General features: G+C 28.6%; 4 protein-coding genes across 7 annotated transcripts in view; 2 read left to right on the top strand and 2 right to left on the bottom strand.

Annotated features, from left to right (window-relative positions):
• Positions 1–24,077, bottom strand: part of LOC149884966 (uncharacterized) — a 748,071-nt gene that overhangs the window by 347,326 nt on the left and 376,668 nt on the right. The gene's annotated exons all lie outside the window — the stretch shown is intronic.
• On the bottom strand, positions 1,461–3,557 carry LOC149885003 (uncharacterized). The gene is made up of 3 exons (XM_090096751.1): positions 2,962–3,557; positions 2,065–2,867; positions 1,461–1,985 (listed from the first exon to the last, which is right to left on the bottom strand). The coding sequence occupies exons 1-3, from the start codon at positions 3,189–3,191 to the stop codon at positions 1,486–1,488; spliced, it is 1,533 nt and encodes a 510-aa protein (XP_089952877.1). The 5' UTR covers positions 3,192–3,557; the 3' UTR covers positions 1,461–1,485.
• LOC145187101 (uncharacterized) lies at positions 7,315–11,997 on the top strand. The gene is made up of 12 exons (XM_090095749.1): positions 7,315–7,562; positions 7,680–7,799; positions 8,103–8,262; positions 8,344–8,517; positions 8,600–8,811; positions 8,902–8,996; positions 9,278–9,431; positions 9,689–9,752; positions 10,309–10,404; positions 10,491–10,663; positions 11,409–11,568; positions 11,692–11,997. Exons 2-12 carry the CDS (start codon positions 7,680–7,682, stop codon positions 11,886–11,888), a joined length of 1,605 nt encoding a protein of 534 aa, XP_089951875.1. The 5' UTR covers positions 7,315–7,562; the 3' UTR covers positions 11,889–11,997.
• Positions 18,100–23,227, top strand: LOC149885002 (uncharacterized). 4 transcript variants are annotated; one of them, XM_090096171.1, is made up of 6 exons: positions 18,100–18,261; positions 18,640–19,237; positions 19,549–20,548; positions 20,786–20,970; positions 21,163–22,451; positions 22,839–23,227. In XM_090096171.1, exons 4-6 carry the CDS (start codon positions 20,898–20,900, stop codon positions 23,181–23,183), a joined length of 1,707 nt encoding a protein of 568 aa, XP_089952297.1. In that variant the 5' UTR covers positions 18,100–18,261; positions 18,640–19,237; positions 19,549–20,548; positions 20,786–20,897; the 3' UTR covers positions 23,184–23,227. The 4 variants fall into 4 exon arrangements, with proteins under 4 accessions (XP_089952297.1, XP_089952298.1, XP_089952294.1 ...); XM_090096172.1 differs by lacking the exon at positions 18,100–18,261 and having other exon boundaries at positions 18,366–19,237; positions 20,805–20,970; XM_090096168.1 differs by lacking the exon at positions 18,100–18,261 and having other exon boundaries at positions 18,366–19,237.

Here is a 24,077-nt window from a genome sequence, read left to right as displayed (position 1 = left end):
GTATTGTAAAATAGAAATTAACTATTGTAAACCATTTTACAATCAAAAATTAGTTTTGATAAATTATGATACATGTACTTTAGGGTTGGCCAAAATCTAAAAAATTTGAAAATTACACGTGGCTGCATAAAAAGTTGTTCCTTACCATATAAAAACTATTATTGTAAAAAAAAAAGTTTTCTAGGATGTTTCTAAGTACTGCCGCATTTTATTTAAAGATTCGTGTTTTTACGCAAAAATATCGCTACAAAAAATTAGGTGATGTGGGATTGGGAAACATTTAGCATCTATTCCAAATGTTTAAAATGCTTTAATTATTACACAAAATATATTTTAACATTAAAAAACGAATCATTTATTCTATATAACCAAGGTGCTATCTGGTGCAGTGATGCATGGTATAACGGAAATTGTTATTTGAATTGAACAAAGTCAGAGAATAACTCTTTCTTATTGAAATTACCTACAAGTTTTCTATGATTTTCAACGACTTCTATTATTTCGTTTCGTACTTCCTCATCCTAAAATTAGCCAAACATTGAGTATAAAACATCTGAATAAAATTTTAATTACTTTTTTAAAATACCTTTGTCTCACCTTTGTGAGTATCTGAAGATAATCCGAACATAACTTGATTCCTCGCTCTGCAACATCGTTTGTAACCTTGACTGTTTTAATAAAATGTTTCATCTTTAAAAAGTTTCCATCTTCCTCCCATTCTGAAGGAGGAAGTTTGAGCCATTTACCGTTATCGTTTAAGTTATGAAAGAGCAACCAAGATCTTTTCCCAATATATGACAATATCTCTGAGTTCTTGTGAATAGATGGAAGATTAGGTTTTCCAGAGTTGATAGCAAGTGGCTTTCCCGCATTTATCATTTTTAACGCAATATTAGCCTTTTCTTTAGCAGAAACCTTATTAGAAAAGAGACTGAAGACTGACACCTCCTCAGTTAGATACTATGAGTGCCTGTTAAGAACTTCTTGAGCTTTCTGAGCTGCATTAGAGAAGCCTGAGATCTGCCCCAGAGCGCCTAGATCATTGTATAAATGAATATCGTTAATTGGTGCATCAGAGCCTTTTGTTGCTTCTAACCAAGCTTTAACATTTAAAACTGAGCTGAAAGTCAAAAAGATTTTTAACTTTGCTACATCAGAATCGAGTAAATCTTCTTTAAAGATGAACATCTTTGGTGCATATAACAAGTGTGACATCCATCTGGCATGATGATTTGCTCCACAGGTTTTCCAGATTTTAGGTTCTGGTCCGCCTAAAAGATAAAGTGCTAACTCTGCAGCTTCCTTATAATCACCTCGGCGATGCTTACATTTTACTTGTTTCTCTAAGAACACACGAGTTTCGTCTGCCTTCGTTTTAAGGAAAGAATTTTCAAGATCTAGAAACCTGTTTAGTTTTTTTAGTGGAGCCTTCTCTGCGCAAATCCATTCTTGTTGAAAATCTTTGAAATCTTTATTATAATTAGCTTATTTTTCTTTTTTAAATAAGGAGTTCCAAAATGCTCCTAAGATCAATTCTAAAATGTGATGGCGACAAGCCAGCCAAAGAAGAGTTTTCATTGATTTACAATCCTCTAAAAAAGTTGCAGCTCCATTTTTAACTCCTGTATTACATGCAGTCGTATCAAAAACCTGGGCAACAATGTTGGTTTTGAGATCCCATTTCTCTAAGTCTTCCAAGATTCCTTTGCAAATAGAAAGTCCTGTACCAGACTGTATTGGTTTTATTGATAATATTTTTCCTTCAACGCAATTAGGAAAACCACTGACCAAAACAGTTAAATACTCAAACCTTTGCCCTGAGATTTGTTTTAAAAGTTTTCCGTCCCAATGAAGTGTCAAATAATCTGATTTAATCTTATTTTGAAACTCTGTTATTATTTTCCTTGCCATTACTTGCCTATTTAGCTTTCTTGATATTCTTATAGTATTTATTGAAAGGCTAACATCGTCAGGTTTAACACCACCTGTATAAAGTTAAAAAATATATGTATATTTTTAAATTTGTATACAATAACCTTGTTTATTTATTAATAAAAAACGAACCTAAAACTAGAATTGCAGAAGCATTCATCATCAGCTGAGGATTTGATAACTTAGTTCTATCTGCAGTTGCTGTTATCATTGGGTGAGAAATGAAGTTTTTTGGCAAAACCAGTGTGATATTATCTGATCCGGTATCTTTTTTTTCTCCTTGCTGCTTTTTAGAAATATTAAACTCAGGATCACTTTTAGGTGAGTTTGGAGATGCAGAACTCATAGAATGACTAGGTTTAGTGACATGAGAATATTCATCTGAGTCACTACTATAACCAACCAACTTAACAGTTTCTTCATCATCTATTTTTCTTCTTTTTTCTTTTTCAGCTGCCACCTGTTTCTTTTCGATTCTTTCTTTTTTTCTCCTAACATTAGAATGTAGCAAATTATCTTTTACACCAATTCCTCCAGTTTTTATTCCATTTTTAAGAGCTGTAAACCAGGCAATATCTTCATCTGCATCCTTAGCTGATCTGGTTTTTCTAATGTCATCTTTCCAACTAGGAGAACTAATATCAAAAATGCCATCTAATGATTGAATAAAGTTTTGTTCAAGTAAACTCTTCTTATTAGAAATCCTATTTTTAGATTTTCCAAGCAACCTCCATTTGTCATGTAGCCTTAAAATATTATCAATACTGTACTTGTCTTGTTTATAAGGAATGCCAGCCTTATCCCAAAAGAGCTTGACTGATTTTATAGTAAGCAATGCAGCTAACTTAGATTTCGAAATGTTGCTTAGAGTGTGCAATGCCTCCCTAACTTTAGTAAACTCTTCATAAGAGCTATCAATAACTTGCAAGTGATACCTTGAAATGGATGATGCAAATAATTTAAAACTTTAAATAAACTTTCTAAAACATAAAGTTATAACTTCAGTCCTAATACAGTATTAAGCCTAACCTGAAAAATTTATAAACATTTCTGGTAGTGGGCAAAGAGCTTGTTTTTAAATCCTCTAACGGATATCCAACCAACCATATTTTATTAGTTGACTTCAATACTTTCAAGTATTTCTTTTTTACCGACTTTTTTAATTTGGTTGGTTCAATGTCATTTTTCTTTGGTTTAATTAGTGACATTTTCTTTATCAAATATTTACTTTGAATTACATAAACTGGAATTGAAAACATATAGTGTTAACCACTTAATTATCTTAATTATATAGACAATAACCTGGCCGATAATAATAAATAGTCAGTACGTAAGTAAGTAAGCATCTAGGCCTACACTTTGTAAAAAAAATAAACATAAGATAAACATAATGAGTTTTAATTTAAATTATACGTATTTTTGAACACAATTCAACGAATACCGCAACTCTTACAGGTGTCTATTTATTGTATGAAAACCACTAAATAAAGTTATTGTGTTGTAAAATAAAAATCTATAAGTATCAGAACAAAAGATTTTTGTTTTGTTTTGTTTTACAAGAAAAGGATTAAAATATGAATATCTTATTAGAAAGATACTCAGGCATCTTTGTTAAACTCTTAGTACTTTTTGTATAAGCAAAATTAGTCTGATTTAAAAATTTCGCATTATAAATAACAGCGCATATTCTGTTTGTTTACAAAAAACGCTAATATTTGTTTGTATTTAACCGAATAAATTAAAAAACGGAACAGTTATAATGGAGGCTTTGTATTTTTCGTTTAGATTTCAAATTCACATTAAAAATGAAATGCGGCAGTACTTAGAGATGTGCTACAAGAATATTTTCATAACAAAAAATGTCTTTTAGAGTAAAAGGAACAATATTCGATGCAGCTAGTAGCAGAATTACCTATTTTGAAAATTTGTTTAATATTGTGGCCTACCCTAATGTACTTGTATAAATTATGAAACATGTAGTACGTATAAACAATGAGGAATTTGTAGGCCTAATGCCAAGAACTTAGAAGTTGATTTTAACTTTTTTTTAATTGACTTAGAAATTGCTTGTAATAAAAACTATCCATCTACACCTTCCCTATTCTAAGTTCTTTGCAAAAAAAATTTTTAATAAATTTTTGTGGCTATGAAAGTAGCCATTTTTTTGGTTTACTAGAGAATAAATTATAATGAAAGTTGTGTACTTTTGTAATAACTTTTAAAGAAGAATTTAACAGTTTTTGAAAAGATGGCGAATATTAACGTTTTTAGTGGGATATTTTAAAACTTCGTCGACAAATTAGAGCACTTTCCGTTGATTTTCAGGTCTATGTTTTTATATTTTATTCATAAAAGGGGGAGGGGGGAGAGATACTGAAGTAGCGCCTGTGTATTTTTTAAAATAATACTAAAGATCGAAGACGATAAGCTTTTGAAATTGCTGAGAAAAACACAATACCTGATTAATTTAACAAAAATGTAGGTATAGCTGGAAAGTGGTATTTACCTATTCTTGAAACGTCACCTTTGAATTAGTTTGATGTAACCTGAACATTTTCGGTAAGAGCCACTGGTTTCTGTGGAAAAAAAGATTTTTTTAAAAAATTAACTTGCAGAGCATGTTGATAATTATAATGTTACTGCTGATTTGTTTCAGAAAATAGAAAAAACTGGACTACAGCTCATAAATGATTATTAAAAGATTTAGCTCTAAAAGTCAAACATCAAGTAGGAGGCATAACAAGTGGTAAAAAAAGTGTAAATACCTCTAGAGTATTTCAAACGAAATACCACTAAAGTATTTCAAATGAAATACGACTAGAGTATTTCAAATGAAACACCACTAGAGTATTTCAAATGAAAGCTATTAGGCTTTTTTTACCTCCTAATTTTGAAAGATTTTAAAAATAATATGTTCAAAATAAGCTCAACGATGGAGAGCATCACTATTTTTTGACGTTTTGATAGTAGTTAGATAACCTCCTGATTTGTTTTTTTTTTTTGTGGGTTACGCAATTTATTAGCTATCATGGTCATAAAACTTAAACTTCCAGAACAAAAGAAAGTGCTTCTTTTCTTTGATAGCACATAAAAAAAAATTAGAAGTATTAGCTCGAGATTATGGAATATTAATGTTATCTTTGCCATCACATACTACTCATAATGATCTTTACCATCACATACTACTCATAAGCTACAACCTTTAGATAGATTATTTTTCAAAGCTTTGAATTCTAAATGTAAAATTGCTTGTGATAAATAGATGCGAAGCCATTCAGACAGATGAATAACTTAATTTCAAACTTGAAATCTTTTTACTTGAAATTATATGATTGTCATTTATTATTCAAATTTCAAAGTTTTTTTAGTTCAAAATACTAACCTTATTTTTATGTTGAGATTCCAATAAAAGAGATATCCACAAATTCAATACAAACTCTGCTACTCAAAAAAAAAAAAAAAAAAAAAAAAAATTTTAGTGTTATTGTCGTACTGACAAAATGAGTCCTTGTAAAGACAAACTCTCTGGAATTATGCTTTCTCTAGAATATCTTTATAATGATTGACTAAAAAGATAGAATAGGGCAGGAATGTTCAAGAATGTAAATACAACTCTTCATAATGAAAGGTAGTTGTGCTACTTATGCTACCTTTGAGAAGAAAATATAAAGAATAAGAATATGATAAAAAAAAGTACTTTTTATCATGTCAATCCCGGTGTCATGATGACTGTACATGTATTAATCAAAAATATAAAAATCTGCAAATTTTGCCAAGAACAAAATTTTGATTTTGTTTTACATTATCTAGTAAAACTATTTTTAAAACTCTTTTTCCTCCTCTTTTTTTCCTCCATTCAAATCCAAGCAACCCCATTGGTAAACATACAATTTATATGAAAAATTATGCCATATTTGGTGGTACCTGTTTTTTGGCATTTTACTTAAAGTTTTTTCATTAAAGGTCATATCATAAAATCAGAACACTTTTAATAGCTGATCTTACAAAACTTTACAAAAACCGTTCGCTTTAATTACTTCTTTTAAAATCACTTACATTTAAAATCATAAATAATGAGCGAAGTTATAAAGAACTTGAAATCAAGAAAGGGGTGATTATTGGACTACCCATGGTGGAATTAATATGATAGCATTGGTAGCGCTTTTCATCGGTTTCCTTGAGGCTAGTTGTTTGATTCTCAAATGATACCTTATTAGATCAAACATTGATATTCGTATTTGATTATTGTTGCATAATTTACAATTACTATCATGATTCGTAATCACTAATTTAGGATCATTTTCAAAAAAGTTATTTTGATTATCTTTCAACAGTTACAATATATCATTTGGTCAGTTAAATCTAATTTTTAAAAATCTAGTTTGCGCGGTGTATAAGTAAGGTAGAATTTTGTTTATCATGGAATTTTAAGTCGATGTTTATTAAAACGCTGTCAATTTTGAACTACAGATGGTTCGCAGATGGTCGAAACGATAAAAACAAAACAAAAAAAAAGAACTTGTTTGGATAGTTATTTTCGGACGAATAAGTTTCATATAAAAATATGTTCCTCTGTCGTAAATATAAGCACAACCTAAAAATTGTTATGGAGATGTTATCCACGAGAAGTCGCCATGATGATTTAATTCATGGTGATTATGATGTTATCATGGTAATGATGTTACCATGGTCGTGATGTTATCTCACTGCAAAGATAAAATGAACATTAAACAAAAATGGTCTACATTTTTTTCAAGCTTATTTCTCCAAAAAAAAAAAAAATCTAATAATTGAATGCGAAAAAGTATAATCCAAGTCTAAATATAAACATCAATACAACCTTGATATAAAAACAATGACTTATTAGATTCAGCCCAATGAAATCTTGAGTGATTCTACTCATTCATAAGTCAGTTTTCTTAGAAAACTTAATTATTAACATTTTTTAACTGTGAAGCAAAGTTAAAAGTAATCGCTTAATTGTATCACTAATGACTTACGATCGGTTCATTCCTAAATTACTAGCGACCTATTAATAATTTAGTAAGAGAAACAATCTTGAAATAAACTAGTTTCTAAATTTATTACTTTAACTTTTATTACGTTTTTATTAAGTTTTTATTAAGCTTATTTTTTAACAAGTTATTGTTTTTAAAGGTACTTTTTTAAAATTTAAAATCTATAATTAAGTTATTAAATTTTTAATCTAAAACATAATTTATTTAAAATAACTTTTTATTCGACGAAAACTGAATTTAAATGAAGTTTAATGGGCGTATTATAAACCATCTGTGTGTTTCACCCTTGTTCATTTCACTTACGACGAAAGCCGTTGCTCCTCGCAACTTATTTGTCAAGAGAAAAGAGCATTGATTATTTACTGAAAATAACAATTGATAGCGTTGATTTTACAGACGATAAAATCCCTTTATGCATTTTTCATCTTGAAGCATAAACTTATTTCTGCAGATGCTTTGCAGATTGCGGTGCTCCTCATATTTAAAGAATGTTTTTGTTACAGAACGCTATAAATTCGAGTTTTTATCCGAAAGCAACAGAAGAATTGGAGCCCACTGACGTTGGTTTGATGCGAGTTTAGGTGAAAAAGGGAGTCTGAACGTTTTTCAAAAGTACGGATATTAAATTTAAAATTAAAAAATCATTTTAATAAGTTAATCTAGTGAGGTTGTTTAAGCTCACGATGACTTCTTTAATACACGCGTCACTTTTTCAACGTCAATTTTTAGATGAAAATAAAGTCCGCTGTACTTTTATTTTACTGGTCTGGATGTACTGGATTGTTTGTATGGAAGGAAAACTATCAGCCCGACGAAGTATCTATTCCTATAAAAGTTGATTTTATCATGGTAAGTCAAATTTATTTCACTTGAATTTTAAATTTAGCAAGAAAAATAGAAATAAAAATAAATGCAATGTAAAGAAAGCAAGAAAGTAATACTATAAGTAGACTTTTTTTGCGCGGAACTTCAAGTCCATCGCACGGAACTATCAATACTTCGCTTGTTGAATGTAGCATAATTCGATCTTTCGTAATTTGATGTGAATGACCTTTCATAAACCAAGTAAAATTTTGTTCACATGCAATTATGAATATAAAAATTGATGTAAATAAATTTTTACGTAAATTTTTATAAACGGTTTCGTTAAAGAATTTTAATCAGACTGACAAGAAGAATAATCCATCAAAAGAATTTATGGAGAAAATGTTGTATCTTCGGAAACTTTCTTTGGACGAGAAGTGCGAGCGGGGAATGGATATAGGAGTGGGTTTCCAAGTATATTCGCCATACACAAGCTTTGGCCATAATGGTAAGATTCTCAAATGGTTTATTAAGTTTTGGATGAGAAATAGCGCAATTGGAAAACTTACAACGAAAATATATTTTACAGATCCTGCCAAACTTCTCTATCTTACTGGGATTTTTCCTCATCTTACAATTCAAATAATGAAGCATTGCTGCCGATCAAGCAATATTACATATGGTCATTCATTTGTTAGCATGAAGGAAATTGAAGATCATTTTGTGTACGATGCTGATATTGATATTTCTTTCCCTATTTACGGTAAAAATTTACGGTAAAAAATAACTGGTTATATAATTACCAAAAAGTTTCAATAAAGAAATATGTCTTAAAACAATTTTAGGCTTAGAGGGGAAGCTATCACGTCACTACAAAGATTTTCCTTTTATCCCAGTTGTTACTGCACCAAGAATCGTTTTGTTAGTTCCTGATCAGCTCTTTGCTGAGAGAAATACAAGAACTCAAGTACTTATGAATACGGTATTTAATGCATGGCCCATGCTGGGTTTCATTATAGTTTCTGCTTGTTTAGCTGGTCTCACGGTTTGGTTGTTGGTGAGTTAAAATATTATTTTAGTCCAGGCCCTATTATGTTATGCTTGTGTGTCAGAGTTTAAACTTCTGAGATGATGTTTTAAATTTCAGGACAAAAAGCATAATTCTAGTGAGTTTCCACCAACCTTTTTTGCCGGAGCCTGGGAGGGTATTTGGTGGGCGTTTGTGACTATGACAACAGTGGGGTAAACTATTATGGTTCATTAACGTTTGGTTTATTGTTTTTCTTTTCATCAAAAACCACAAACGCTTTGATTAATAACCGTTATATCTGTTTACAAGGACTGATCGTAAGGAACAAATTTCTTCCTTATTAATAAAAATATAAAATATCATTAACAATTATGAAAACTTTTTTTTTGACAGTCAAAAATAAGTAAAATTTATTTATGCAAATTATGTAATTTACCTTTAAATAGATTTTAGTATTTAGCCACGTTTTCGCCATTTTTGTTTTTTTATGTAGATATGGTGACCGCTCTCCGAAATCTACTTACGCTCGAGCATTTTGCATTATTTGGATTTTAATGGGCATAATGCTGATTTCATTGTTCACTGGGCTTGTATCAGCGGCGCTTTCAGCCAGTGCGACCCCTGTATTTAATGTGGCTGGTGCTTCGGTGATTTTTTACTTCTAAATTTTTAACTTTTGTTTTGTAAAAATTTAATTGTTACAAAACCTTCTTTTCCCTGTATCTTCTCTTCTCTACCTATTTTCTCTATATCTTCTGTTCTCGACCTTTTTTCTTTGTATCTTCTCTTCTCTATCTATTTTTCCCTCTAAACCGTTTATTTATACAAATAGTTTTGAAATAATGAAAACGTTTGTTTTAAAGTTGAACGCTTTATGAAAATAAAAAATATATATCCCAAATAGATTGGAGCTGTTAATGGAAGTATCGAATTTCAAGTTGGAGTTGGAATGAACGCAAAAATGACTGGTATTTTAATGAAAATAGTTTTACTCTTGGGCGCCCGAAGGAAAATCACAGCGATGCTGGATGGGGGAGGGAAAACCAAATATACTACAAAGCTAAAGTATTACATAGTTAATAGAACAAAAAAAGTATACAAAGTTAGTAGAAAATATTTTACATAGTTAAGTATTACACTCAAGTCGGAACGTAATATGTGAAGGCGTGGACTTGAAGCGACTCCCCCATCTTCAGAGATGCAGAAATTTTTTTCAATATAATTCTATTTTTAAAATTCATCCAAGTACATTTTTTGTACGGACGCTCAAGGTTTTAATTCTTACTAAAATTCTTTTCGTTAACCCTTAATTGTTCGCGGGTGGTCTAATAGACCCCAAACACTTTAATATCAATATTGATTAAGAGAAGTTTTTAAATGGTTTTAAAGTGTTTGGGGTCCATTAGACACTAAGCGAGTATTAAACATTAAAAAGATCAACAACATTTACGAGGAATATCAAAACATTTAACTAATGGAAATTTTTTGTCGATGCCTTTTGATAATTAAAAACTTATACTTTAGCGTTTGATAATCCAATTTCTTTGATAAGTTCATTAATCAAGAACAAAAACTTACACGGAGTGCTTGTTGACAACTTCATTCTGAGTGGAAATCAAGGTAATTTTTGAGAAAGTTACAATTAAAATTATATGACATATGTTCGTTGTTGTTGTACTTTTTTCAATTTATTTTTTTGAAATCAGATTTATTAAAAAATGCAAAACTGCGAATGGAGCGTGAAATTGAGTATCCAGTGACCTATGGTTTTGTGATGAAAAGTAATTCATCGCAAATGGAAAAATGCTTCAGAAAATATGTAACAAACTTTCCTCAAAAAACATTTGAAACAATTTCAAAATACTTAATACCTATTTCAGTAAGTTCATTTTTAAAAGTTTTTTTCTTACTAAGAATTTAAAAGTTCACATTTGCTTGATTTAATATAACAATTGTAATAATTTAATATAGCAATTCATGAGATTTATTTTGAGTAACTCATGAGTTTCTTAAACCTTTTCGTGAAATTCAGTTAAATATTAAAAAAGCAATAATTGACTTGATCACTTTTCTCTCGTTCAAACAAATATACCGTACAAACAAACATACTGTACAAACAAATATACCATATAAACAAACATACCGTACGTACAAATATACCTAAAAAGTTATTATAAAGTTCGTTGATTTGATAAAGAAGTTTAAACTTTAAAATTGATTTTCTCACGTATTTCGAACTTTTGGACTACACCACCGATACATATAAGTATTTACAAGTTTTTAAATAAATTGCAGGAAAATTACCTTTTTTTCGCGCTGTTTCATTGAAACTTATTTTAGTTTTTATAAAATGTGTTCATTTGATAGTTTCTTATTTGAAATGTTTATTTACTGCTTTATTTTTTAAATTATTTTTTGTTTGAAATATTTCGTAAAATGTTTTTTAAGTTTTTCAAATTTTTAATTTTGGAAATATATAAGCTTGAAATTGTTAATTTTAGAAATTTCAAATGTAATTTTATTTACAATTTTTAATTTAGAATCTAAAAACTTTATAAATGTCAATTAAAACGACAAAAAACGATTACTTAGATTAAACGATTGATCAGATGCACAATTTTTAGAATCCCGTTGATGAAGTCAGGTTGGAAGTTGCAGCTGCTGAAAAGCTTTTTTATGAAGAACACATCTTTAGAGCTGTTGTTTATTCAGAAGCTGGAGTGCTAGCAGTATCATTGCTTCTTGGTATTGCATGGGAAATGTTTGTCAGGAACAAAGGTTCTGGTAGGAGATTATTGAGATCAAATATTTTGATTAGCAAAAAAATTGTTAGATTAAAAAAAAAATGTTGTTGATGCACTCTCTATTTTAAAAAAACTAAAGTAATATTTTGTCTCGTTTCTCCAGCTGCTTATCGAATGATTAGTCGATTTCAAAGAAAGCCTGAATTTTCTAGCAACTTGAATTTAACAATTCATAATAACACAGAAGAAAGCATTACGATAGAAAAACTTGTGATGGAATATAATGACTTTCACTCCCAGTGGATAAATCAAGCAAAAAATATTTTAACAAAAGGAAATGGTCGAGAACACAGAGTATAAAGATGGTTTTCAGAACCATAACTTTTATATGCTCACTCATCGAATTTGAAAATGAAGATGCTTTCATTATTTTCATACTTTCTTAGAATAAATTCTAAAAAAATTTGTTTTTAATTATTTACAATTCTTTCGTTCGACATTTAGTTAAAAATGTGAAGTTTTCAGCAGTTAAAAAATGCGATGTTAAGTTTACGTTAGGATCTAAGTACTAAAAATGAATTTAGAAATTTGTTAACGTTCGATTTCAATTGAATTCGCGTGTGATAGTTTTGAATCAAAGAATTTTAAAAATTCCATCCTTCCTCTGTAGTACCTTTCTAAAGTTTGTGGATGGTGGTCACGTGTTGCTAATGGGAATAACATTTCTTTGAACATAATGACACCATTTACGTTAAAAAGACTTCAGGAATAACTTAAATTCAAATTAGATAAAAGGCTACGCTGCACTATGCGTCGCACAGTGGAAAATTGTAGAGCAACAGCATATCATAAATGTTTTTTACTAATGTCGCTACTATCATTATATTTCAATTTTATTTAATAGTTTAATAGTCAATCATTACTATAATGCAGGAATTTCACATAATTTTATGTAAAAATAAAAGATTTGAAGCCCTATTGTTTATTACTTTTGCGGATGTTCATTTCAAACCTGTTCGCTTCATCACTTTAAAAGTTAATTTTCTATAAGACTTTCTAGGAATAAGTATAAAGTATTATACATTTTTGAAAAGCTCATGTTATGGAGATTTTAAGAAAATTATACATTTTTACTTATATGGTTCAGTTTAGGAGTAATTATTTGAACAATAAAATAAATGAAAAAAAATAATATTCTTCAAGTTCACTGAGACTTTTGGTAGTTACCCACGCTTCCCCACGCTTTACATTTAATGTAGTATTGTAGCCTAGGTGTTTATTAAAAACATGTATAAGAATGAGTTGCAGAAACGTGCGGTTTCCGAAATTATCGAGAAAAGAGTGATAAAAGTAAAAAAACAGAAAACCGCTTTTTATCGTGGTTTCAAATTTTGTTCATTTATAACAATAGCTTGGTATATGTTTTTTAATTTATTATCAATTTTTTATTGATACCATGGCATTCTTTTATTTTTGCACTCATTTTGTGGTGAATGTACACTGCCAATATATAAAGAGTTGAAACATTTATATCAGTATAAGAAACTCACAGTGGAAATTAAACCGACTCGTTTGACTATTGAATATTACTTAAGTTACTTTTGTGACTTGTTAAAATGACAACTTTTAAGTGTTTGAAATGTAAATTATTGCTTTCCTATATTGATGGAGGAATGACAGTTGAGGCACTGTCAACAATTTTAAAAGAAAATTATCAACTTTCTGAGGACAACTTGTGTTTCATCATTAGTGGTATTTAATGGCACATTATTCCGTCTTTTAATAAACAATGGAGCATATCTTTAATACATATCTTCAGGCGTTGCATTCAATAGGAGAAGAAGCAGAAGCAAAACTTGTGGAATCATTAAGGATTGCTGATAAAGACAAAAAAAATTAACATCGAGTTTTATGGAAAACGCAAGCCAGAAAAATATGCTAACTGATGAAGAAGCACTCAGCGTGTTTATTGATTTAGATTTAACAAAAGCACAATATTTGTATATGAGGAAGGTGACAAATGAACGAAACTGTTCCATATTCCCACCATATTGTAAAATTCAAGAAATTAAACAGACCTGCTATCCACCATCTTCTGCAATAGAAATTACGAACACACATGCGAAAATTCTGGAACTGCAAGATTTATTGGATCACACTGTAGCTAGAATTTTGACCATAGATTCTCTGTACAGTATTGAATTCAAGCATTTACTTTCATATAGTAAATGGGGCTGTGATGGTTCCTCTGGCCAAAGCCAATACAAGCAGAAACTTCCAGAGGAATCTGAACTTATTTCTTATGCAAATTTGTTTACTAGTTCTTTGGTGCCTATCAAACTAATTGATAAAGTAACTGGCGCAGTTGTTTGGCAAAATCCGGCACCTTCATATGTTCGTTTTTGTCGACCTATATGCATTGAATTTTGCAAAGAGACTTCCAAGAAAACTAAAGCCATTGTAGATAAAGTAAAGAGCCAAATAAACTCTTTGCGTGAAATGTGCAAGAACTTGATGAAGATACTCTGCAGCTTTTGAAAGTCAACGAACTGATTTCAGGTACTGAAAGTCCCTATGTAGTTATGACATAGTACCTTTAAGGTGGTACCAGGGTAAAAAACGGCTATTTTTGATAAAATTTTGAAAAATACCAAAATTAATGTTTTGAATTCTTAAATCTACCTATTTCAATATGCGTTTTGCAAAAAGTCAAAAATCTTCTTAATTTTAATCAAATTTGGCCTTTTTTTAAAGAGCAGTTTGGTTCTTGCTTCATAACAACGACCTTAGAAACGCTTTTTATCTCGCTAAATCTCAATTTTTCAGAAAAAATAACTTTTCATAGAAAATAGATAATGGGCTGAAATTTTGCAGATTTAAAGATGAACATATTACGAATGTTGTCTATGAAGCAAATTTTTGTTATTTTTTATTTAAAACTCATTTTTATCATGCTTTTGTCCCAAACTTCCCTTAATTTTATATCTTAAAGTTCGAATGTCAACCTGGTAAAATTAAAAATGTTTTAAAAAATTTTGTTTATAGACAACATTCTAAATACATTAAAGAATTCATGTTCAAATTTTCAAGCAGTTTTGACTCTTTTTGAGTTAGTTATATTAGATGAAAGAATAAGAAGGTTTGGGGGTGAAATAACACTAATTATGCGCATAATTAATGACGTTATCACTAAAATTTTTTTATTTGGCTACTGTTTTATATATATTTTTTGTTCATTAATAGAAAAGAGCTAAAGTCTATTAATAGTTTTCAATTTCTTGTTAAAAAGTTACCTTTACCCTGGTACCACCTTAATATACCTATACATTATTTCATAAAAACAACTATTTAAAAATTGTTATTAAGAAACTGTCTTAAATATTTCTATAATTAGTAGGTAAGCACTTTATGTATTTTTCGTAGTTTTTAATAATTTTAAGGTATTTTCATATATTTGTAAAGCATTGTGTTAAAGTGTAAATTAACTAACTGCCAATTTTGAAGTTTTTGATTTTTATTTATTTATTTTTAATATTGTATTACAAAAAATTCTTATAAAGAGTATTTCACAAGAAGCGTCATATACTACTTTACATTTGTGCAAAATTTCAAATCTCTATTTTTAGTAACAAAAAAGTTATCGATTTTTGGTCCGAAACACACCTCGATGGCTCCGCGCAAAATCGGACTATCTGCAATCTCCGCCAAAAACAAAATTGGCATATCTGCAATCTCCGCGTAAAACAAAATTGGACTATCTGCATTTTCCGCCAGCTTTATTTTTGAACTATCTGCATTCTCCGGGCGTTCAAAGTTTTTATTGCATGAAATTATGCGCCTTGTCAAAATGTGATTTCACTACAAATGGCAGATCTCATGAAATAAGTTGTTAATAAGAAGACAGTAATTGCATTATTTTCCATCTTTTCCTGAGATATAAACCTGTTTAAGTTTTAACACAAAGTTTCACTTGCCACATTTGATTTTGTTTAGAAGTAATTATTTTAAATAGTTATATGACATATGGTATGTTAATGCAAATGAAAAATTTACAATATTTTTAGAACATCATTTTAGCAGCTAAAATAAGAACAGTCTGCATCTACTTTAATCTCAAGTCTGAACTTAGTAAGCGTATACACATCATGAATTGATCAAAGTGTAGCTGATCGCAAAACCAATTTTATGTATTCAAATTTAATTTGAAATTAAAATGCTGCTGGATTAAGAAAACGTTTTACAGTTTTACGAGGCTTATTCGAAACATTGTTTGGTGTTTTTCAAGTTTGTCTATTTTCAACAGAAAAAAAAGAAAGTAGTGTTACTGTGCTATCTATATTATATAGGTATACTATATAGCATATAGCAGGTCAGTCATATTTTGGTTAAATGTGAAAATAACAAATTGGTTTGTTTAGCTTACAAAATTAATTAATTCAAGTGTATTATTGCTATCGTCAAATAAAATATGTTAGATCTTAAAAATATGTTAGGACTACAAAATTATAGATGTTTTTAGATAAGTTGTGTTTGTATGTTAAATTATAATTTCTAAAGTTAAAAATTACCTAAATGTGACTATAATTTAAATTCAAGTAATTAATATTGTCTATTACAAATGTGATTTATTATATTGGGTATACTGTAAAAGTAATAAAAGCCTGATATTCAGATCAATGTGCAAGTTAAGGATATGTTTATTTAAAACAGCAGTTTTTTGTTATTTTGTAATTATTCTTTTATAGAAAAAATACAGCTATTTTTGATTGTATTAGTTATTACTATCATAGTAAAAAAATTAAAACCCTTTTTTATATATCATTACATCCCAAAGTCTTGGATATGTAAAAATTATCAAATATAATTGGACCAAAATTGTTTGATCATCACTGCAGTTGAGGTGACATCTGATTAAACCAATGTTTAATGGTTAAGAGCTCAAATCCAACTGAACCTAAGGTTCAGTTTGATTTTGATCCTAATTATTGATAAACCAAGTTTAAGAAAAGTTGGAAACCATAATGTTTAATACTCATGCATGAGTTTCTAACTAGTTTGTGTTCAGTTAAGTGGCATCTCCAAAAAAGAATGGTTTTAAGTAGACAACAAAGAAAACTCCACATAGTTTGATTGCTTAATGAACAAAAAAAGGGTAATTACAATAATTTTGTTAGTTACGATGTAGGTTACAATATATATATATATATATATATATATATATATATATATATATATATATATATATATATATATATATATATATATATATGTATATATACATATTTATAAATGCGTGTGTGTATATATATGTGAATATATAAATATATGTATGTATATATATATATACATATATATATATACATACATATATTTATATATACACGTATAGTATATATATATATATATATATATATATATATATATATATATATATATATATATATATATATATATATATATATATATATATACATACATATATTTATATATACACAAAATTATTGTGATATGTGTATATATATATATATATATATATATATACACACACACAGGGTGTCTGCCAATATTATAAGTTGGATTTCCCTAGCTTTTCCCTGATATTTACCTATTTCTCGTTTAGAAAAATGCTCTTCAACTGCAAAAATATAAACAATAATACAACCCACATTAAATATATCAAGAGAAGTTCATAAAACTATCTGCCAAATAAACTTTTAGATTACGTGAACTATATACAACTTATTTAAGTTATATAAGTTTGATAAAGACTCATCTTTCCTGATTTTTTTAAAATTTAACCTAATTTCTCTGATAATCCCCTGATTTTTTTGAAGATATCCGAATTCCCTGGCATTTCCCTGATTTCGCACACATCCTGTATATATTTATATGCAGATCTTGTGTATAAAGACCACTTAGCAACATTGCAACATAACATAACAAGAATTTAATTTGATCTAAACTTATTAGTCACAACAACAAGGCTAAATAAAATTGACAAAGTATGTATGATGAATTTAGCAATTAGTATGTAACATAACAATGTTTTGTTACATATGCTATATTATTATTAACAATAACAAGTTATTTTTAACATATTTATCTTAACTAAAACTACTTGATTACTCACAAACTTAATCAAGTTATGATCAAGGTTTTGTGTTTAAATAATCGCTATTAATAAATGTTTAAATAATCGCTATTATTTAAAAAATTGTAGAATTTTATAAAAAACTTCAAATATTTAAAGAAACACCACCAAAATATTATGCACCCGAAAAACGCAGATAGTCCAAAAATGTATCTGGCAAAAATGCAGATAGTCCAATTTTGTTTTACGCGGAGATTGCAGATATGCCAATTTTGTTTTTGGCGGAGATTGCAGATATGCCAAATTTGTTTTCCGCGGAGATTGCAGATAGTCCGATTTTGCGCGGAGCCATCGACCTTTATTTTCCACTGTGCGACGTACAATGAAGTGTCGAGAACTCGGTAATACTTAGCGATTTTGTTTTTAAAGGCTTTTTGATGACCGCATAAACAGAATGGTTTCTGTCGGTGGAAGTTATTCGTAATAAACAAAATAGAGCGTGTGGTCACCATATATACATATAAATATACATATTTATATGTATATATAGTTTTAATAATATTTATTATTTTTAATTGGTATTTAGAATTAAGTAAATTTGGTTAATAAGTTTGCTCATTTGTTTTTATAATTTTTTAAAAGGTACTTATTTTTATGTCTGCATTTAGAAATAAGTTCAGTTTTTTTTTATTTAGTAAATTTTCTTGATCTAAACAAGTAATAATTTCAAACTTTTTTGTTAACAAAACATACATTTTTGAGATATGTTATTATAGGTGGGCGCAGTTTTTAGAATCGACCAGTTTAATTTAAAGTTAATATTTTTTTCTTTTAGTTGCCAAATATATTTTGACAGCATAGTCTCTTTTGAGTACTTTTCATGATTTTTTTTATTTTTTAATGTAGTTGATGGAACTTCCTGGTCAAAGAAATCAATTACTATTTTACTATATAACTAAAAAAAAATTATTTACAAGTATATTTTATAATTATATAGAAATGTGATTTATTTTACTATAGGAGGATGGATCCTGCTTAAATACAACACATTGAAATTTGACTGATGGCATGTTTAATTTGTATAGTAAAGATAAATAAAACTGGAGAAAATAAAGAAAAAGAAAATGTTTATTTAACAAGAATGAAAATATTGCGAGAAAAAAAAAGATCTAGATTGAAAATAAATAAATTAATAAAATCAGCAGTAGTCTTTAGTAGACTGTTGACACAACAAATTTAACCGATTTTTTTGGAAGAAATAGAAATCGATTTATTAAATTCTTTTGTAGTAAAATTATTATTATTCGAAATACATTATAAATCAATGAGAACAAATGCATGGTCATTAGTTGAATTAACAAGTAATTTACATAAATTTATTAAAAGCAGCTAAATAAGTTTAACCCTTTAGCGCCCCGTGTAGCAGATCTGCTACATAACTTCAGAAACCTTTTATGGCAATCCTGTCAACACAGTGATCTCAAAAACACCTTTTGTAGCATATTTACAACATAATTTTGTTGATCCGATTTAGCAAGGTCAATATAATTGAATAATCAAGACTTAAAAACACATCAAAATCGCCTTTTTAAAAATCGGATGATTGTTGTCAGACAAGGTATTTTCAAAGAAAGTTTTTTCCTGTTTTTTTATGAATATTAAAGCTTATTTGTTTATTTTATTGTAAATTAATAACACATGTAAGTTTTAGAAGTATTTAAGAGAGTTTTCTCTTTTTAAAAATATAACAAAATGCTATCTGAATTTACATGTATCATATATGCTACAATGGGCTTTTTAAGTATACATTGTTACCTATATATATATATATATATATATATATATATATATATATATATATATATATATATATATATATATATTGAAGATGCTCTAGCATTTATTCTTGATGGTGAAAGTGATTTTGAGGATCTTAGTGAGTCAGACTCTGAATTTGAACCTGATGTTTCAACTGCAGTTGTAAGCAATACTAAGGTTGTGCATGATGACAACAATGACAACATTATTTTTCCAATATCGGAGTCTCTTACCCAAGAAAGTAGTACAGGTGATGATATGCTCCATTCCAACTTTTCAGTCCCACTCTCAAAACAATCCAAAATAATCAACAACAAAAAACAAAAAAAAAGCAAGTTTGGAAAAAGGTTCCACTAGATAATGATTTGATTGGTTACTTTTCGAGAGGTACCTATTAAACCTATTCCGGATGAAACTACCACTCCATACAAATATTTTTAAATGTTTGTTGATGACAATCTTATAGACATTGCTAAACAATCTAGTTTATATAGTTGCCAGTCATCAGGTACAAACATTTCTGTCACATCAAACGAAATAGAGTCTTTTATTGGTGTTTTTTTTTGTATGGGTCTTGTAAAACTACCATCTGCAAGATCTTATTGAGAAACCTTCCTGAATTATGATGGAGTAAGTTCAATATTATCAAGGAATAGATTTCTTTCTATCCTCCGCTATCTACACTTTGTTGACAATTCAAATGTGACAGATGAAGTAAAGAAAAATGATAGGGCTTGGAAATTAAGACCTTGGTTGGAAAAACTGCGAGAAAATTTCTTAAAAATTTCTCCTGAGGAAAATCAATCAGTTGATGAGATAATGGTTGCCTTCAAAGGAAGGTCATTTTTGAAGCAATACCTTCCAAAAAAACCCAATAAATGGGGGTTCAAACTTTGGGGTAGATGTGGTGTCAGCGGGTATTTGTATGACTTTGATTTATATCAAGGAAAAGAAATAAAAAAGAAAGATGAAGTTTCTCCTCATAATAAAGCGGGCATTATGGGCATAGCCAAGACTATCATCACACATGGATAACTAAACGTCAACGCCAAGAAATTGCCTCTAAACTACAACAAGGAGTTACACGCAGAAAAATTCTAGATGATATAAGGTAATTTGTTTAAATGTGTATTGTATTTATATTGATATTTTTGCAGTTGAAGAGCATTTTTCTAAACAAAACTATTAAATCTAAAGTCTATTTTTTCTGATCTTAAAATATTGGCATACACCCTGTCACTTACAAACCTTTTGATTCCACAGTCTGTAATATGATTCCAAACAACTAGTACATAGTAATTTGTTTTTTTATTCTTGTCATAAATGTACTTACAAATTTTTATGATAGAGATGATATTGGTTCTAAGTTTCAAAGAATTCATTTACTCGAAAACAGAGATATTTTAAACATTGGACGCGCTTTTGGATTGCAAGAAGTGCAACGACATGCAAATGACCAAATGAGTGTTTTATCATGGATCCAAGAATGGGAGCAACTAGATAAGACCCCTATTCTTTTTTATAAACTTCAAGGTAAATAACTTACTTTTAATGCTCTTGGCAGTAAATCTTAAAAAAAATTACTTTTATTTCCATATATTAAAAAAATTAAGTTTTATAAGCTTGAAATTTCTGCATTCCATAACGTTGTGGAAAGAATTTAGCAAACAAAATTCTTTTTTTAATATCTTAATAAAATCGTTTTTATAAAAAATTATATTTTAGGCCAAGCTTCATCTCAGCACGAGTTTAAAGATGAAGATTTTATCATAGTAATCCAGACAGAGGCACAGAAGGAAATGCTGGAAAAATTTGGGAGTAACGGTTTATGCTGCGACTCAACACATGGAACAACTGGTTATAATTTTCTTTTGATTTCTCTACTGATTATGGATGAGTTTGGTCAAGGTCATCCAATTGCTTGGTGTTTAGCTAACCATGAAAATGAATCATTCGTTAAAGTCTTTTTCAAAAAAATAAAAAATGAGGTTGGGACTATACAACCTAAATGGTTTATGACAGACTTAGCTCCACAGTTCTACAATGCTTTTTGTGAAGTCTTTAATCTTCAACCAAAATGGTTATACTGTGCATGGCATGTAGACAAAGCATGGAAAGAAGAATTGCGAAAAAAAATTAAAAATTTTGAAATTGAAACAGTTGTTTACAAAATGCTTAGAACAGTTCTTGAGGAAACAAATGAAATTCTTTTCCAAGATAAATTATCATCCCTCATTAATAGGCTAGAATCCCATGCTACTAGTGAGTTTAAAGCGTATTTTTTAAAATACTGGATTTGTGTGACAAAAAGCTGGGCCTATTGCTACCGCGTTGGTGAAGGTATAAATACAAATATGTTTGTTGAGGCATTCCATAGAACTTTTAAATACAACTATTTAAAAGGAAAGTGTAATAAACGTGTTGACACAGTTCTTGTGAATCTTCTTAAATTTTCAAGAGATAAATTATTTTCTCGCTTGATAAAATTAACTAAAGGTTCTTTGACACAACGTATGCAAAACATTTATGACAGACATTTGAGTAGTAAAAAAATGTCTTATACAGCCATAAATAAGACTTCTGATGAAAATGTTTTCCTAATCAACTCTGAAGATGGGCAAAATAAATATGTTGCAACAAGACTGTCAGACAAGTGCAATACAGTAGGTTGTCGGTTGCAGTGTATAACCTGTTTTGTATGTACACATACTTTCCATTGCAATTGTTCTGACTTTCTCATAAAAAATACTTTGTGTAAACATGTACATCTGCTTAAGGACTTTTTAGCTGTGAACAATAAAGTTGATGATAAAGCTAAAAATTCAGTTGAACTACAGGATGGATACTCTTATAACGAAATAAATTCAATAAAATGCAACCTAGAGAAATTACACAAAGTTTCAAAATTTGAAGAAACAAAGTCTAAGACAGTGAACTTGCTCCATACCTTGATGCACCGTGTTAACAACTGTAGCAACTTGGATATTGAAGCTTTAAAATACATTGGAAAACAAGTGAGTAATGAACCATATCAATCTTTTTAACAGTTATTAGTTTTACATTAAACACACGCACACACTTACACACACAATTAAATATGTTATATATATATATGTATATATGTGTATATATTTACATATATATATATGTGTGTGTGTGTGTGTGTGCGCGTGTGTGTGTAAATATATACACACATACATATATATAAATATATACACACATACATATATGTGTATATATTTACATATATATATGTATATATATATATATATATATATATATATATATATATATATATATATATATATATATATATATATATATATATATATATATATATATATATATATATATATATATATATATACACGCACACACATATATATTGGAATCTATTTTAGATAACAACTACAATAAACACTTTTGATGCAATGTCAAAATATCATTCAGTGAAAGAAATAAAGACGTCGTCATTAGTTGCTTCCAACAAAAGAATTAAGCCTCAAACAAATTTTGTTTCAACAAAGAAAAAAAGAAAAGAAAAAACTAATGTGCGTTTTTGTAAACCCACTACTTATGAGAAAGAAAGTATCTTTAAGACCGAAAAGCTGAATAATAATGAAGACGAAAAATCTCTTAGCACTGTTGATGGAGTAACTCACAAAAGCTGTTCCAATAAACTTGCTACAATTGAGATTTCAACTATAAACGTAACGATTCCAAATATAAGTGTAAATATAGCATAAAGATTAGTTAATAATATTCAACAGTTGAATCAATTTAACATCTAGATTTTCTTATTTATTTTACATATGTATTTCTTCCTGACCTCAAAGTTTCTTTATTTCAGATTGCGTTTGTTTGTGTTTTTTTTGTTTGAATAATATAAAAAAATAAAGTAAACAGTTCTATTATAAGACAACCTTGTCCTTGGATTTTTAAACATAGTTTAAACATATTATATAAGGTATAGATATATAAATTAACAGAGTTAATGCCAAAGTGTATCAATTATTGTTCATAATTCATTTCTAAATTTCAAAATACGTTTCTTAAAGATTTAAATCTTTAAAGGTTTTTGTGCACTTTTAAATATATAAAAGTAAGTGCAAATATAAATAGTGTTTTGAAATCAGAAAAAATTGAATTTGTTGTGCAAGACAAAATTCAAAGTTATCCGTTTCACCCTTTGTTCACCCTTTGTTCACCCTTTGACGTTTCACAAATATACACCTTTTCAAGATGTAATTGAGAAAATGAAAGTTGTTAATAAGAAATCAAAAAAATGTAATTGAGAACATGATAGTTGTAATTAAAGAAAGTATAAAGAAGACAAAGTTCTTTGTATTTTGAATTTTGTAGTCCTAATATACATTGTAATTTATGGCTGAAAATAATATAATATCAATAGGATATATAAAGTCATGAAATGAAATGACACAAAATGAAAAAGACATTTGAGGTTTAGGCGGTAACTGGAAAAATGTTATTGGGTGTCAATTAAAATTTTTTTTATTTTTGTGAAAAATTTAATTGAGATTTTAGATGAATAATAAATAAAACACAAATAATTTAACTGAGTCGGTGAATTTTCAAACATGTTGTGTTTCTTGATTGCATATCGCGATTTCTAAATTACA

Source organism: Hydra viridissima, unplaced genomic scaffold (genome assembly GCF_058129835.1).
Source record: "Hydra viridissima isolate aposymbiotic clone 2 unplaced genomic scaffold, HvirCarnegie_v1 scaffold_8, whole genome shotgun sequence".
Lineage (NCBI taxonomy): Eukaryota > Metazoa > Cnidaria > Hydrozoa > Anthoathecata > Hydridae > Hydra > Hydra viridissima.
This window is presented reverse-complemented; position numbering and strand designations above follow the sequence as displayed.